A 17,592-nucleotide genomic window follows, 5' to 3' on the forward strand; every position below is an offset into this window, starting at 1 on the left:
ATACGACGGAGTATTAGGGCCACCAAAAAAAAAAAAAAAAAATTCCTAATACTCCGTCGTACAAACAAGTTTTCATTCATTAAAATTAATTTTATTTGGGCTTGGAAAGTACAAATTTAGAGTTTTAAGGCTTTGATAGATGTTAATTCAATTAAACAAATACAAACAAATAATGGAATTGAATATTTTCAATGTTCCCATCAATATTAAAGGGAACATTCCTTCTGCAAAAGTTAAACTAGTTTTTGAAGTTTGACGTTTTTATTACAGAGATATCAAGTCTACAGTTATCGTGTCCCCCTGCCCTAAAGGTGACATTGGAACATTAAAATGTTAAATAACAAATGAAGTGTCAAAGTTGGCCTAATCTAAAGTCTCGGATGTTGTGTTCCAGTTAAATAAACCTATGACAATGATTGAAGTTGAGGTCACATAGACATTTTAAAAAGGACTTATATGACCTAGAGTTTGATTTGCAAATAAACATCTTTATGTCAAACTGTCATCAAACACAAGTCTGATCCAAAAATGTATCCCCTTGCTCTCCCTAATACAGTTCACTTTGTTAGGTTGTCACTGAAAAAGGTTCAAATTTAGCAAAGTGACAAAATACGTGTCTGAGAAATGACAGATTCTAGACTTGACACTATTTTAAACAGCTAAAAAAAATATTGTTTGCTTAACTTTTTTTTAAATGTATGTCATTATTTTTTTTTTGTTTTGGAAAGGATTTCTGTGCTGCAACAGAGTAGTTAGCAGTTATTAAAATAAAAACATAGAATTGTGTCAACTTTAAGATTGTTTTGATTATTTGTGACATGTCTGCATTTCTAACAAAAAAATTAAAAACAAATACAACACACACAAAATGCCTTTCTGTGGTCATATTTTGATCAGTTTTAAATAGATTTTACCTAGACTATGGGAGATCAATTTCTAAAGCAGAGTTTTTCCACTATACGATTTAAGTTTGTGTATAATCAGTATTATAACATGTTAGAAGTAGGCTTTCTTCTACATAGGGCTACCTGAACTTTAAACAATACTTTACAAGTTTTCATTTATTTATTTTGAGTTCTTGTTAGCTAGAAACATCATTACAAAAATACTAAAACTTTACATGTTATTTTGTGATAACCTCATCATAATCCATGATGTCTGACAAGTTTCAGTTGCACCTCTTTTTCCTAGGTCATAATTAGAACATATTAAATTCTGTTCTGAAATCAGAGTTATGGTTAGGGTTTGGTACACTTCAGCCAGTTATGTAACATGAGGCTGACAAATTGTCAGACTGCCTCCTTGTGGTGAAGTAAGTACCGTATTCAAAAAAAATAAAACCGGGTTTAACACTGAACAACTCAAATGTGTGTACCTCTGTCTGAATTAATTTTGTTGTTCAATAACCAATTTTTTTCCTGTTGCCTTGTCCTATGTGGGGTTGCTGGAGCCTATCCAAGCTCCTTAGAGGAAAAGGCAGAGTGCAGCCTGGACACTGTGAGGCCACACAAAGACAGAATGACATTCAGTCTTCCATCCATCCATCAATTTTCCTAACCCACTATATCCCTTCCAGAGCCATAGGGTTGCAGAAACCTGTCCTGGCTACTGGGGGAAGGCGGGGCAAACCTTGGACAGGTTGGCAGTCTGTCACAGAGCACACAATCACTCCCACATGCACACCTAGGGACAGTTTAGTGTAACCAACTGACCTATTAAGCATGTTTTTAGACTGTAGGAGGAAGCTGGAAAACCCAGAGAAAACCCTCACATGCAAGGGGAGAGCAGGCAAACTTTCAAAAGAATCCCGGCCGGGTTTCAAACCAGGGCCTTGTTATTGTGATGCCAAAGTGCTAACCACTGCCCCACCATTTAGCTTAAATGCAATCCTTTTTAAGTAAATCATGTTGTTGGACTGTGGGAGGCAGCTAAAGTGCCTGGGGGAGACCAGTGCATGGGGAGAAAATACAAAGTCCACAGAGCAAGATCTCAGGTCTAGAACAAGGCTTTCCCAATATGAGGCAAAGCCGCTGTCCACTGTGCAGCCTAAAACAACATAATCTATATTCTAAACATGGAAGACCATGCAAGGGGAAAGGGAAGACACCTGAGGTTTCATAAAATGCAATTATAAAAATACTTGTTTTTCAACTGCAAACGCATTTTAGAAAAAAAAAAAGTTGACTCATAGACAAAGCCATCATCTATTACATAATTAAACTACATACTTAGAATTTAACAGAATACTGCTGTGCTGTTTTACATTTGTTCTCACTCTATGGGGTTCAAACACCTTTTCTTTGTTGTTTTCATTTTTGTCTAGTTGCTATCTAACAGTATGTCCACAGACAGAAAGAGCAAGAATATGGTTTTATGACGCACCAAATAGAAAATGCATGCAAAAATACTGTGATAATTAACTTTAATTATCACTAATTATCATTAAGATTTGTGGAATCTTGGAATATATAAACAGTCTTTAAATAAAAAATAAAAAAACTGTACATAATTTTTCCTTCACCTGAAACCTAATGGTTAAAATTGATATTGAAATTCAGTTTGGTATATTATTCTAAAATGTCACCCCTTTACAAATATGTATGTCCTGTTTAAGAAAAAAATAACCTTTGAACTAGTTTTCAATGGAGAACTAGTTAAAATGTTTTTTTCTCAATGGAGAAATTTATGCTCAGCACAGTCAGATCATTGTCCAATATTTACATTTGGTGTGAATATCATTCTTATAACCTCATACAAAAGATTAAAAAGGCAAAAATTCGTACAAAATTAGGTTTTGTTGCAAATTCAGGGAAAAGATCACTGTGTTTGTCATTGCCTACTATCAAAACAAACATTTGCGGACAAATAAGTTCGAGCCTGCAAAGACCCTGAAAAGGTCTCTGTGACCTGGATGTCACAAAGGCCTTTCATTCTATCATCCAACACAATGACCTGTTCTGACATTTTATGAAACGGACGGAATAGTCCACATGAATTACGTAAAACTGACTTTTAAAAAAATACACCGAAGCTGTAAAGTGCCTGCCATTGGTAGCTATTTGGTTTGAGAGGAGGAGTTTGAACAGCATCAAAGGTGATGACGTATAAATAGAGCAGGAGAGGGAAATTTACACTCAGGGACCCATCAGGTCAGAAAGCTGTGGGACCATGGCAAGGCACTGGAGTATCACGGTTTTTTCCGCACTAGCTCTGCTATGTTCTTTCCTGGGGACCGAAGTGGACGCTCAAAAAGGCAACCCTCAAGACCCTAAGGTTCCATACCCTCCATACTATCCACAGCCGAAGCCTCAGGACCCTCAACACGTTTCGCCGCCTTACTACCCAGGGAAGCCACAGAACCCTCCTCAGAAGCCTTCGAATCCTCAGTATCCTTCGTATCCTCAAACTCCTCAGAATCCTCAGGTTCCTCAAAATCCTCAGGTTCCTCAGAATCCCCAGTATCCTTCGTATCCTCAGAATCCTTCGTATCCTCAGAATCCTTCGTATCCTCAGAATCCTAAGCTGTTTCAAGATGGGAAGCCTAGCAATCCTCAGCAGCCCCAGGTTCCCCAGTACCCATCAAAGCCTCAGCCCCCTCAGAATCCTCAGGTCCCCCAGTACCCATCAAAGCCTCAGCCCCCTCAGAATCCTCAGGTCCCCCAGTACCCATCAAAGCCTCAGCCCCCTCAGAATCCTCAGGTCCCCCAGTACCCATCAAAGCCTCAGCCCCCTCAGAATCCTCAGGTCCCCCAGTACCCATCAAAGCCTCAGCCCCCTCAGAATCCTCAGGTCCCCCAGTACCCATCAAAGCCTCAGCCCCCTCAGAATCCTCAGGTCCCCCAGTACCCATCAAAGCCTCAGCCCCCTCAGAATCCTCAGGTCCCCCAGTACCCATCAAAGCCTCAGAACCCCCAGTACCCATCAAAGCCTCAGTACCCCCAGGCCCCTCAGCAGCCTCAGAACCCCCAGTACCCATCAAAGCCTCAAGATCCAGGCAAGAACCCAAATACACCTCCCATTGGTCCTCCCCCTCCCAAGAGCTGTGAAGTGCCCCGCGATGTGAGAGTCCCCTGTGGAGTTCCAGACATCTCTCCTTCTGCATGTGATGCCATAGACTGCTGCCACGATGGCCAATCCTGCTACTTTGGAACAGGAGGTAAGTGGTTGCTCTGACTGCTATGTCCAGAGGCTTCTTATGAGATGACAGCTGATTGATGCAGTCGCTTCTCCAATCTATTTCTTCTAGCAACCGTTCAGTGCACCAAGGATGGACACTTCATCGTTGTGGTGGCCAAGGATGTCACCTTACCTCACATTGACCTGGAAACTATTTCCCTATTGGGCCAGGGTCAAGACTGTGGACCTGCTGACTCTAATTCAGCTTTCGCCATCTACTACTTTCCCGTCACTTATTGCGGCACTGTTGTCATGGTAACACTGAGTTCTATTTACATCTAAAAGCATTGAAGATTTTTTTTGTCTCACCTCTATTTTTTTAACCATTCAAAGGAAGAGCCTGGGGTTATAGTCTATGAAAACCGGATGACATCCTCTTATGAAGTGGGAGTTGGACCGCTTGGAGCTATTACCAGAGACAGTTCCTTTGAGTAGGTCATCATTTGTGCACAAAATCAAATAGATTTACTAATGTTTTATGGGCAAATATTTATGGGCAAAAACATCAAATCATGCAACAGAGTGTATTAACACAGTCCTTTTTGTCAGGCTGCTCTTTCAGTGCAGATACCGTGCAACATCTGTTGAAACTCTGGTCGTGGAAGTGCAGCCACCGGATAGTCCTCTTTCCATTGCTGAGCTTGGACCCCTCAATGTGTACTTGCAAATTGCCAATGGGCAGTGTCAAACAAAGGGTTGCGACGAAGGTCAGTGCACAGTAGTCTGGCAGAGACAGTATGTTTGTCAAACGTTTGAAAAAGCTGCATGTCGTAACGTTTGTTTGCTGCCACAGCGGCGGCAGCCTACACCTCTTTCTACACGGATGCTGACTATCCTGTGACAAAGGTACTGAGAGATCCTGTCTACGTGGACGTACAAATCCTTGGCAGAACGGATCCAAATCTGGTTCTGACTCTTGGACGCTGTTGGGCAACCACAAGCCCCAATGCTTTCAGCCTGCCCCAGTGGGACATTTTGATTGACGGGTAAAGAAAAACACCAATTCATCCCATAAAGACCATTTTTTGTTCAAACAAAACTCAGAATCTTGCATATTTTAAAATCGTCTGGTTTAATGAAATCTACCATTGTTCTTTTACCATTCGAATTTATTCAAAAGCCTTTGCTGAAGCAAAAATTACTTCTGCTTTACCTTTCTCCGTCTAGGTGTCCATATGCAGATGATCGTTACCTGTCCGCGTTGGTTCCAATTGATCATTCCTCTGGTCTGCCATTCCCAACTCATCACAGTCGCTTCCTGTTCAAGATGTTTACTTTTGTTGATCCTCATTCAATGGAACCACTAAGGGAAAAGGTGAGTTCTAAATTACTTTGAGAACAACTTCTTCTTCTCAGATAAAGTTTTAACTGGCCTTCTAACCTGTATTTTTCTACCAGGTGTATATTCACTGTAGCACAGCTGCATGCGTTCCAGGACAAGGAGTCAGCTGTGAACCCTCATGCAGCAGAAGAAGTAGGAGTCTAATTTATAATCTTTCATACTTTTTGTAATCAACGTGACCACTAATCACTGACTATGTTTTATGTCTCTTTGTAGAAGGTAGAGATACTGAAGCTGTGGCCATTAGAACGGATGAAAGAAGGGTTGTGGTATCGTCTGGAGAAGTGCTCATGCTCGCCGCCGCTGACGAACCATCTGAACAGTGAACCGACAGAAGCTCCAGTGTTCAGAAAAAATAACATTTTGAAAATCTGTTTCATCATGGGTCAAAATTAAATGCATAAAATGAAAAAGCTGTTGCAGATGTTTGAAATGTGTTCCAAAAAACATCTAAATAAGACAAATTACATCAATAACAAGTTAACTACATTTGTTCATGTAGAAAAAAAACCTTTCTTCAAAATGTCTTTACCAAACAATTCAGTGTGTCTCTTTTCTAGGTCTATATTTAAGGGTCAAGTGCGACTGTATTTAGTGCAACATCACAAACATAAAGTCCGATAATCCATTTCACCTTTAACATGTTTTTACTGTCAAACCTTTTCCAGTACATAAAAACACTGCAAACAAAGATTAATACGATCAATTAAAAAAAAAATCCAGTATAGCTACGCAACTAAATTAACAATAAAAAAAAACATATTATAAACTGTTTTAATATCTTAACATGTTTTATAAAACATTTCAGTACCCTGTTATCAGTTTTTAGATCACAGTACAGGTCAACCCTTGTCAAATACTGGATAAATAAACAAAAAACGATTGGCAAAAAAATCTGGGTTAATGCAGGGTACGCTCACATCTGTGGAGACAAAAACAATTATTTTAAAAATGAGCTGGACAGCTACTCAGCAATCTGCGATTGTTCTTTTCTGCTTTTAATTTGTTGAAGTAAAAATGTGAATACATAATTTACCTTTTGACATTTAGAAAACAGTTGTACCGGTTGTACCAGCAGTAGTACCAGCTCAGTGGCCTTGGGGTTGAGTGTCTTGTGACTGGAATGTCGTGAGTTCAAATCCAGGCCGAATTATACCAAAGACTCTAAAAATGGGACCCAATGCCTCCCTGCTTGACATTCAGCATTAAGTGGTCGGATTGGGTGGTTAAACCACCAAATGGTTTTAGAGCGTGGCTGTGTCTGTAGCTCACCGCTCCTCCAGGGGACAGGAGGATCCGTCACCTAAGTGTGTGACAGATGATGGGATTTTAACTTTTCTAGGAAGAATTTGGGATGCATGCATGTTTACATGAGGAAGTCAGATTTCTGTGAGCACCTATGATAAGCTTTGGCCATTTGAGGTTAAACCTTTTTTTGTTTTTTTCTATGAGCGTGTTGGGTTTAGCCCAAGTTTCTGAGTCATGGAGTTGGAAAAAATAATCCCCACTGAGTGTTTTTCAAGATGAGGTATTTGTAAAAAGTTTTTCAAGCTTGTGAAGCACAAACATGAAAGAACGATGCATTCACCTGGTTTTAAATTGGCAAAATGTGGTGTGGACAAAGATTGGGAGAGTGCAAAACTGACCTTAAGATGTGACGTGTTCTCATATGTAGATTATTAGTAATAACTTTCTTTGGATTACATTTTTTTCCCCAAATAAACAAAAACATAAAATAACACAGGCAAAATACATAGATAAAAAAACGTTTATAAAGAATTAGGCAGGTACAACAAAAAAGGTCTCCAGTCCTCTAGCAGAAAATTAACAAAAGAGTTGACTCAGACAAAAAACGGGTGTTGTTTCCTTTTTTTTAAGTCACACAAACAATGGTTTTACAACACAACTGATGTAAATGAGCAACAAATACATTAAGTTTTAAGCCCATGCAGGCACTTATCTGTACTAAAAAACTAAAATGTGAGTCTGCACGCAGATTTGTTACCATTCTTTGTTGCATTGCCCCAATCACATGATTGTAGTGTTGGTTCATTTTCCCTGAAGAACATCTGCTCTGCCTAAACCTGGAACATTGCATCATTGAAAAACAAACACCAAGGACAAATAAAATGTAAGGTTACCGTGACTGTATTGGGGTCTTATAAACTGGATGTTGTTCTTATCAGTTCATTTCCATGTGCCATCTGATACTGAGAAAACAAAGTCCAGTGTAATGTGTTGCTGTATTTTTTGCAAAAATTACTGGTAGAGTAGTTACAACCAATTTCTTTTGAGAGATAAAAGGAACTCATGCAACCATTTTAAGTGCCTTACCTGTGTGTCATTCACAGTTTATTTAACCTCAAGGAGTGGGATATTTTAACTGGTAGCAAATTAAAGCATAAATTGAATGTACTTTATCTGTATATTATACTAGGGCTGCACTGTGATGTAGTGGTCAGCACTCTCACTTCCAGAAGGCCCCTTGTTTGAATCCCGACAGACCTTTTCTGTGAAGAGTTTCCATGTTTTCCCCGAACACGTGCTCTCCGGCTTTCTCAGTCCTAAAACATGTTTCATTGCTTAATTGGTGATTCTTAATTGTCCCTACGTGTGAAAGTGTTGACCTGTAGCAGACCGTTCAACAGTAACTGGGATAGGCTCCAGCATCACCATGTTGAGCAGGTTTGGAAAATGATTGGATGGATGGAAAATGTTGTTCAAAAATTAAATAGTAGAGAAATTGTAAGTAGCCAGTTAAACTTCTGTGTCTTAGAGCAAAAATTGAGTGTTATGCAAAAAGTATGTGACTAATACATTGCAATGTTTACCAAAATAATCACAGTATTTTATCAGTGGCTTTAAAACAAGGTCCAGAAGAGTCCATTTATTCTTTATTTTTAGAATTTACCTGTGGTCTATTAAATTTATAAAATCTTAAAAGTATGTAAAAATAAATTTCACCAGTTTTTCTTTTATATTGAATAATTTTTAATAGATTTTAGAAGTATAAAAAAGAAGAAAAACACAAAAATGAAAGGAAATACAAATCACTGCCATGCTTGAATAACAAAAAAACTCATCTATAATTATAACCAATAACCAAAAAGTTGTTCAAACATCTTGTACTCAAGCATTATTGTTGTAAACATAAGAAGCTTCCAATCCCGCTAAATAATAAAGACAAAAAACAAAGTTACCAATGTTCCATTTTTCCTTTGTTTTGGAAAAAGAGATGAAAATTATTTGCAAATATTTTTTATTTATTTTTGTTTTCAAGGACACATATAAAGAAAAGGTCATGTATAAAAATAAGGGAGCCTTTTCATACTTACTGTGACACAATATTTACTGCAGTAAAAACCTTATCAAAAGCAGGAGTTACCATTCATACAGCTGACAACATAAATACAAGAGGTGTGACACAGAGAGGGAAGTAGAAGGGGGAAAAAAGATCAAATGAAATCCAGCAACACCTCTAGAATACCACATCTGCTCACTGAACAAATGAGATGTGAAATTAAACTGTGGAATTCAAAGAGAACCTTAATGTTTTAAATCCCAACACCTCCTTTTTGTGCATCCATACTCGGTGATTGTTTTCCACAAACAGTTTAGCTTCTGTGCAGTTTTCCTCTGTAGGTTTTTTCTTCTTCTGCAGCTGCTTTATAAACTCTAAACACATACTTGTGCATACACCAATCAGTGAGCATAAACTTGTAATTGTAACAGAAAAAGAAACTGAGGCAGGGCGGGGATCGTTCCCCTCCAAAAAAAACCTAAAGATATGCACAGAGCTGTGAGTCTGCTGCTCTTTTTTCCCCAGATGGAAACAGGAAGGCGCTCCACTACAGTCTGAGCCAAACAGCTCGGCTGGTTTGACTTTTCTCTGCTCCACGCCTCTTCAGTCGGCTTTGTCCTTCTTTTTACCTCCCCCTATGGGCACTTTGCTGACCACTGCGGCGCCGACGGCGGTGACGCCCCCAGCCACGGCACACACTCCCCCTTTCACCAGCCCTGCTCCCATGACGGGCACGGCAACTACAGTGCTGACGGCAGTCTTGGTGAGGTCCAGACTCTTTCCTCCGATCCAGGTCACCCCGCCCACCGTGGCTCCTAAAGCCCCTTTTGTGACTCCGTACAACCCCCCCGCCAACCTGCCGAACATTCCAGGTTGTGCCTCGGGATGATCTTTGTTATTTTCTGTTTTTAAAAAAGCACAGCAGAAACAAACAGATTTAGAACTCCGTGCATGGTGGTGCAGTGGTTAACGCTCTCATGGTGAGAAGTTCCTGGTTCGAATCTGGGCGTGGGTTTTCTCCACACACTCTGGCTTCCTCCAACTGTCCAAAAACATACTTCATGGGCTAATTGGTTACTCTAAATCAGTGCTTCTCAAATAGTGGGATGCGTTGCCGGGGGGGGGGGGCGCAGTAGTAGCGGTTTTAGGCACAGGTAATACGGGCAATTGCCCGGGTGACAGCGGCTTGGTGCTTGGAAAAAAAATCTGTGACACTAGTGATCAACTATTGTAATATCACAGTTTTTGTAACAGCCTGAAACCTTTGAACTGAAGTCCCGTGCAGCTGCGCTCCTGTCACACACGGGCTCGCGTGTGTGAGAAGGAAAGGGGAGGGGGTAGTGGGCTCTGGCTGAGACGGTCGAAGCGCTGCCTAGATTGCGCAACACCAGGATCATCACATACCTTTACATTACTCAGCTCATGCTAATAATGTCACTCTTTATTAACTATTGTAGACATTTTGATGACGGGTCTTTTTTTTCCGATTACATTTAAATTTAGAATCAGAATTTTTTTATTTTAATTTTTAACTTGTATGATTTTAGTGGTGCAGTAAGGAAAGAGAACAGGAGATGCCAAATTATTTCAAAAAGCATTTAAAGTGCATTAAACAAGAAGGCGCCACTACTTTAACCAATACTAAATTAGCAAAAGAAGGTGAAAGAAAAAAGTTCATTTTAGTTGTAAATGTCAAAACTGCAAGGTTAAATAGTTTGTACCCAGAAAATAGTTACTTTAGATTAAGACAATGTGAAGAGAGAGGGTGTCGGTACCATAACCATTCGGCCTGCAACAACTGTTCGGGGTCCCTCGACTAGTGCTGACGTCACATTATGTGATTGGCTGTCCGTTGGTCCGACGACGTGTCAGATAGTGATTGGTCTGGACAAATGACTATCCTTTTTTTTTTACAAATTACTATTCTACCATAGAAGAAGATATTATGCTGTCCGTTGTAAACAAACACAGCTCCGACACAGCAAGATTATCTTCTAAACGTGCTTTTATTATTGTTAAGATTATTATTAAGTGCATTGCAGCCGAACGGACTGCGGTCCAAACCCTTCTCCGGACCGCACACTTAAACAAAGCACCTTCCCTGCCTGCAAACACGAAGCTACTAGACACCAGCTGCTCTGATCAGAGACATGGTTCGCTTGTGTGGAGCAGCCGGTTCATTCCAACAGCCACAGATATTTTTACAAATTGGGTTGTGGCAAAATATCTCTATAAACACTATGAAGAATAATGTCAGACACAACTTATGAGGGAAAAGAAATTAAGGTTACAAAAGGAAACATGAAATGAAAATATGTAGATCTCCACGCTACGTAGTTTGTCCAAGTGGGGTTACCGTAGTGTGACGTTATCCTCAGTCGAAAGGACCCCGAACGGTTGTGGCAGGCAGAATGGTTATGGTTCACACAGGCGCACTAAAGGCTCCAAACAGAAACCTCTATGCCAACATTCACAATCCAAACAACAGAAGACAGTTTAAAGGTTAAAAAAAAGGTGTGTAGAATAAAGATCTTAATAAAATAAATATGTATTTTAAGGGCACGCTTTGTAGTTTTTTCTCTGGTCTCACTGCACAGAACACAGAACAGATGGATCCCAGTAAATTAACAGGAATTTGCATTTCACCGGGTGTGAAGAGCTTCCCTTGAAGCGCCAGAGAACTGTTGTATCATCAAAATGTGCTAAATCTCTCTCAAAACTATTATTTTTTTCTTTTTTTTAAAAAAAAGCAGATAAATACAAAACAAATAAAGTAGCTCAACCTGCTGAACTGTTTGACTTTTAAATTATTTTTCAGGTCAAATGATGCCATAAGCTGCCAAAGAGGCTACATTTTTCCAAATGTTTTAAAGTTTTTTACAAAAACTTTTATTGACATTAAAACAATACAAATACAAAAAATGCAAATACTAAAAGTACATTTAGAAATGTCCTCAGAGCTGAGCAGTTAGGTACTTGAATGTCAGCAATTGCTAAAAGTGAGATTTTATTCTTTTAAGTTTAGCTCCACCAGAAGATGATCAGTTCATAAAAAGCAGAGGCACACACTGGAGACATTTAGTGTTTAAAGTTTAATCGCCTGATACAAAACTGTTTCTTTTGAGCAATTGACATTTTTCAAATTGCTGAATAGTATTCTCAAATGTCAAGGAAGGTAAGCTTACCTGCAGCTCCTGTCTCATCGTTGTGGTATGCAGGCATGTCCTCAGGCACCTGCTCTGCCTGACTCATCTGAGAACAGAAATCACAGAATCAAGCCAAAAGAAGCAAGACGAGACAGGACAGGACACTAGCAATAGTCCTGAAGTTCAAAAGGTTTTTATCTCACCCATCATTTATTTCTGTTCCTGCTGTAAGCTGTGCAGAAGAACCGCAGTATATTTCCTATTAACACGGACATAAATAACCCCTGCAGGTTTTTAGCTTAGGCGCCTTGAATGAGATGCTGTATTTGACACAAGTGAGGTAAAGAAGGGTTGAAAAGGGTCAAATCCTCCTGAAGGCAGGGCTGTTGTGGAAATAGTGTGCACTGAAAATAAATCTATCAACTTTGCGAGTGCTGCCACGCAAAAACAAGGCAGACCTGTTCACTAAGCTAAAGAACTGCTTACAAAACAAAAGGCTGCTCAAAAGCAGCAGTCTGCGTGTGGAAAAGATGTTTAAAGTTTTAATTCATGAAGACTTAAAACCTATAGTAACATATATATTTTGGGTATTATTTTTTAAATTATTGTTTGACTATTTTGTAACAATGCTTTAGCAATTCTAATTATGAAAAGTGTTTTTGCTCCTAAAACCCAAAAGCTGACCTGGATAAGACTGTAGTTCTAACTAAATGTGTAAAAGTCTTATCAAATGAATGTCACATGTTTTAGCTAGCAACCATTAGTCAGCTGATAATCGTAAATTGCCTTTAGATCATTCACAAGAGTTTGGTAAAAGAATCTATGAAGTACTTCATGGGTGTGCACTTAAGACACTGTATAAGATCATTGGCACACCTCCAAAATGCATTTGAGGCATAATCAAAAACAGACCAGTGCTGCTTCTTTTTTCAAAACTATGTAATTTTAAATTTAAAAAAATAAATTTTTGAATTGTCAAAAAATTAAGACTGACTTTTTTATTTTATTTTGAACACAACTTTTATGTAGTAAAAGGAATTGTCGTACTTTTCAAACTACAAGTCACTCGATTATAAGTCGCAGCAGTGGAAAAATGCATAGTAAAATTGCAATGTTGGGAGAAATGTATTTAATACAGAAACAAGAATAGACACTTCATCTTGAAAGGCAAATCATAATAATGGAATAGATAATAGACAGATGCTCATTTAGCTTCATGAAACATGGAAGGAATCTAGTATATTAGTGCAACATATGAGACAACCATGGCAAAGAGAACATGCAACTAAACTCTTTATATCACTTAAATTCACTAGATCCATTAAATTCTTCATCCTCTGTGTTGCCTTGGAACAAGGAACAAGGCGCTGCTTCTTCCTCTGCCTTGCTGTAAAAAGGCAAAAACGGATATGTACACCTACAGTGCCATCTAGCAATTGTTGCCTTTTTTTTTTAAATCACAAGTCAGAGCTAAGTTAAACTCACACCCTAAACTATGCAAAAAAAAAGGAAAATATTCTGAAAAATACAATAAGTGGCATTAATTAATTCTCAGATAATTTGCTGTATGCATGTTTCATTTTGTGCTTTTTTCCCTCATTATGTTACAGGCTGCCAATAGGAGAGTAAAAATACTTTGTTCTTAATACAGAACATTTAAAAGATTCATTTCCCAATATTACAATTACAAAACTATATTTTTCTATCAGACTGTGATCCAGAAAATCCTTAGCTTTTATGTAAATAATATGTCTGAGGGATTACTGCATTATTTGCATAGAGTCCTTGTGGATCATAATGGAGTCAAAATACTTCATTTAACGGCTAGAACATGAAGCTAGTTTGGTTTTCCTTTAGACTGTTTTATCTATGTTGTTTTTAAACCATCCTCTGGTTAGCCTTTGCCTATGTGTGTAAAATTGTGATATTTTAGTGGTTTTGTAGAAATGTAAAACGTGCTGCTACTATATTTTTAGCCGTAATACAGTACGTATAAATGGGGGCTGTCTCACCACAGCTTTAAGACCAATTATAATGAAATAAGAAGAATTGTGGATATTGTGTCCTTGGTAATGTTGCAAATGAACTGCACAGGTCAAATATGACCCCAAAAAAAGTGTAAACCAGAAGCCAGCGTGTTTTTCGGAGTATAGGCTGTGGTTTTTTGTAAAGTTTGGCTGGGGGTGCGACTTGTATGTGATTTCTTTAAAAATAAATAGGCTGCATGTTTGTTATTTTCCCACTAACAACCACTGGAGGGCGCTGTATATGTGTTTGTTTCAGTAATTGCGACTGACAGCAAAGCAGAAGAAGAAGCTACACAGAGGATGAGGAATTCAGTGATTTGAAGTGAGATAAAGAGTTTAGTTGATTTGTTTGCATGTTTTTTTGTGCCATGGATACTTAACTGTTGATCATTTGCTGTGCTGATATACTAGACACTTATCTTTCTATGGCTGTGTTCAAATTCGGGGGCTGCGTTCGTCCTGGGCTGCATTTGTAGGCTTCTTATGTCACAGCGCCCCGACAAGTGCCGTCCAAATTCAACGAGTCCTTCAAAGACAACAGTTCGGACACCACTACAGCTCCAAATGCCCCAAATACTTTTCCGATTTCAAGGATTGGTCTGGTGTATCCTTCTATGCTGTCTATATCCCAAGATGCATTGCGTCCAAACAGGAGATTTTCTTAAAGCAATGGCGGACTGTGAAGTAGGACCCATTTACACCTTCAAGATTAAAAGTTGGACAAAATAAGCCAGAACAATTTTGAGCTCCATGCCTGGTTCACTACCGTATTCCTCTCTGTTTTGGACTCACAGTTTCTAGGCGAAAAGACATTTGCTGAAGTAACGACTGGAATTATCTAAAGGCTAGACTCGTCCAAATTCACAGCTGCTAACATTCGGGCTACCCGCTCGACGAAGGACCCGGCCAATGTCGCACAGGAAGTATTAAAGGATGCAGCCCTCGAATTTGGAAACACCCTATGTTTCATGAAGTTAAATACAGTAGTACAAAGAGTATATATTAACTCATTGTTTTTGTCTATTGTTATCCATTAATCGATTTATTTGAATTTGATGTTTAAGAAAATGTATTCTTGAGAAAATGTGGTGGTAGTGGTGGGGGTCCCCCCCCCCCCCTCTTTCGCAAGGCGCAGGCAGACGTTAAAGAGGCATCTGGCAAAGAGGAGCTTGAACCCAATAAAGGAACAGTTTCTTCAGTTATGTAGACCTGGTTCTATTATTTTAATTCAAGACTTGGAGCAACAAACCACATGCTGCAAAATATGTATGAAGGCCTAGGCCAAATCCACAATCATTCCCTACCCTTATGGCTTCTCCCAAGCCAACATTTAGCCCTCCAAGTGGAGAGAAAAATACGGTCTCCAGATCCAGAAGTTACTACGACTGGATGATCGTCTAAGTGAGCACGTAGCTACCAGCGTTTGAAAACTAAATAACATTGATTTTATAACTTTAAACAGTCATGCAAAAAAAACAAAAGTGTAAACTACTATTAAAAGTAAACTTCTGTGCTTCAAAGCACACGCACATGAAAAAATGAGTTCCACCGCCGCGTCACAAGTACGACCTACGACCCTACCGGCGGAGGGATATACAGCCCATAGTATTTATGACTCCCTCTTAAAAAAAAACAACAGTTTGGACACCATTACAGCTCCAAATGTCCCTACAATTGGAGCAATAGGGAGGAGCCGTATGGGTAGGCAACACATTCAGATTTGGGTTTCATCAACCAAAAGTAGGTCTGCAACACCTGGAAAACAGACACTTTTATTTAATTGCACTTTGAATCCGGGTCAACTCCCAAACGAGGTTGTTAAAACATAAGCGTTTTGGTTAAGTATATATTGTCATTTGTAATTTTTGCTAACAAAAAAAATACAAGAAGTGAAAAAAAAGAAAAAACGATTGTAATCAGAAATCAAAATTGGTGTAAAAAAAAAAGATTTTATTTTTAGGTCATATCGCCCAGCCCTACTTTCAAGATGAAATGTGTTATCTTGTTTCCTTATTTTGTTGAATAAATGTTTGACTTGTATATTATTATTTTTTTTTATAATGCTTTTCTTTTGTGCTGCAACTTATACTTGGAGCAAAACAATACGCTACTTAACTTATCTGGTACTGATCAACCCAATCATGTCAAATGAAATGTAATGATAGAAAGACTAAATATTATAACTTTAGATTAAGGCCTGTTATTTGATTTCAAAGCCTTTTTGGCTTGTTTATGTTAGTTTACCCTTCATCCTGTTAAGGGTCACTGGGGAGGTCTGAGGCCTTTCCCAGCTGACATCAGGGGAGGCGAAATAAAACACTACAATAAAAATAATTACAAATATTAAAACTATCATAGCAACTAGGCTCAAAATAAATGCTACGTTTGAATTTAAAGGGAAAAAAACAAAGAAGCTTTTTGGCTATAGATCATCTCAGAGATTTCAACCATCATCTCAGACAGTAGCTAAATATAAAATATGTATTTCTTTTTTAAATACACCGCGTTCAACTTTATTTTATTTGTATCATATGTAAGCTCAATTTGTTTGGTTTTTGGCATTGTGTGCTTCTCTGTCGAACTACTATTAGCAGCCAATTTTACGTAAACTCGATTAAACTAGAAAACAATATTTAAACAGAGCGAAACTGTTTTTCTATCAATCAAAAACGGGTGTTTTGACGAGCTTGTTGTTGATGTTTTTTTTACATTTCTGAGTCAATGACGTCTTTTTTATAAACACATCGCGTCTGGTTCAAACTGAAGCAGCTTTAGCGTCTTCAGTAGAATATTCTAGTTCGAGCGTCGAGCGAGTTAAAATCGGATTTTAGTTGTTTCTCCTCGCTCAGGGGTTTAGTATTTTCCCAAATGAGAGACCAATGAATGTCGAGCGCGCGTGCGTGTGTGTGTGTGTTTTTTAGCTACATAACAAGGGGTAACGTCTTGTTTTCGAAAGGGACGGAAGTTTCCCTCTCGCATTCTCGTGACAAAAACCGAACCCCGAGCTAGCTGTTGTAAAAAAAAAACTCACCGTCGTGAATGTTTGCAGCCAATTCTGGTCACTTGGCTTGAAATAACGGACACTGATGTTTTCAGGTCCCCAAGTCCTGGAGGGAGGTAGCTTCTGCTGCTGCCCGCCGCCGCCGCTGCTGCTGATAACGCTGGCCTCTGTTGACTGTGTTATTTTGGAGGAGCTCTTCTGCTCCACCCATTAAGCACACAGAGGTACACCCTGTTCACAGTCTGGAGCTGCTGCGCAGCAAATACACGCATCCCACTTGTGTTTTTAAGAGTTACTCTTAGCGATATATCTCCCTATTAAGACATCTAAGATCGCATATGATATTATAATGGATTATTTGCTTTTTAAATCAAATGTTAAACCGAATTTAAGATTTAAAAAAATCCTCATTGTCTGTCTGTTATAATTGAAAAAATAAAATTTTGGTGATGTAACATAAAGAAGATGAAGTTTGCAATATCATATTGTTGTGCCAACTTTAGCGGAAGGGACGTTTTTTTTTTTTTTTTTTGCTTTACACAGACCAAGCACCGCCCTATTTATACAGGTGGAACTACGTAAGAATACGTAAGCAAATC

General features: G+C 38.8%; 2 protein-coding genes across 2 annotated transcripts; one reads left to right on the forward strand and one right to left on the reverse strand.

Annotated features, from left to right (window-relative positions):
* Positions 1-3,136: 3,136 nt before the first annotated feature.
* LOC100049432 (choriogenin H) lies at positions 3,137-5,926 on the forward strand. Its single transcript, NM_001104807.2, is given in 9 exon segments — positions 3,137-3,609; positions 3,835-4,156; positions 4,247-4,431; positions 4,510-4,607; positions 4,726-4,883; positions 4,970-5,162; positions 5,344-5,491; positions 5,575-5,650; positions 5,735-5,926. Coding segments are annotated over 9 exon segments (1,731 nt in total). The 5' UTR covers positions 3,137-3,168; the 3' UTR covers positions 5,845-5,926.
* Positions 5,927-8,760: 2,834 nt separating this feature from the next.
* tmem263 (transmembrane protein 263) lies at positions 8,761-17,512 on the reverse strand. Its single transcript, XM_004069708.3, has 3 exons — positions 17,024-17,512; positions 12,005-12,071; positions 8,761-9,721 (listed from the first exon to the last, which is right to left on the reverse strand). The coding sequence occupies exons 2-3, from the start codon at positions 12,069-12,071 to the stop codon at positions 9,423-9,425; spliced, it is 366 nt and encodes a 121-aa protein (XP_004069756.1). The 5' UTR covers positions 17,024-17,512; the 3' UTR covers positions 8,761-9,422.
* Positions 17,513-17,592: the final 80 nt, after the last annotated feature.

This window comes from Oryzias latipes, chromosome 6 (genome assembly GCF_002234675.1).
Source record: "Oryzias latipes chromosome 6, ASM223467v1".
In the NCBI taxonomy this organism is placed as follows: Eukaryota; Metazoa; Chordata; class Actinopteri; order Beloniformes; family Adrianichthyidae; genus Oryzias; species Oryzias latipes.

Coding starts and splice junctions, on each gene's coding strand:
- tmem263 (XM_004069708.3), bottom strand. CDS start 12,071: ATGAGTCAGGCAGAGCAGGTGCCTGAGGACATGCCTGCATACCACAAC. Junction 9,722..12,004: donor CGATGAGACAGGAGCTGCAG/GTAAGCTTACCT, acceptor TTTTAAAAACAG/AAAATAACAAAGATCATCCC.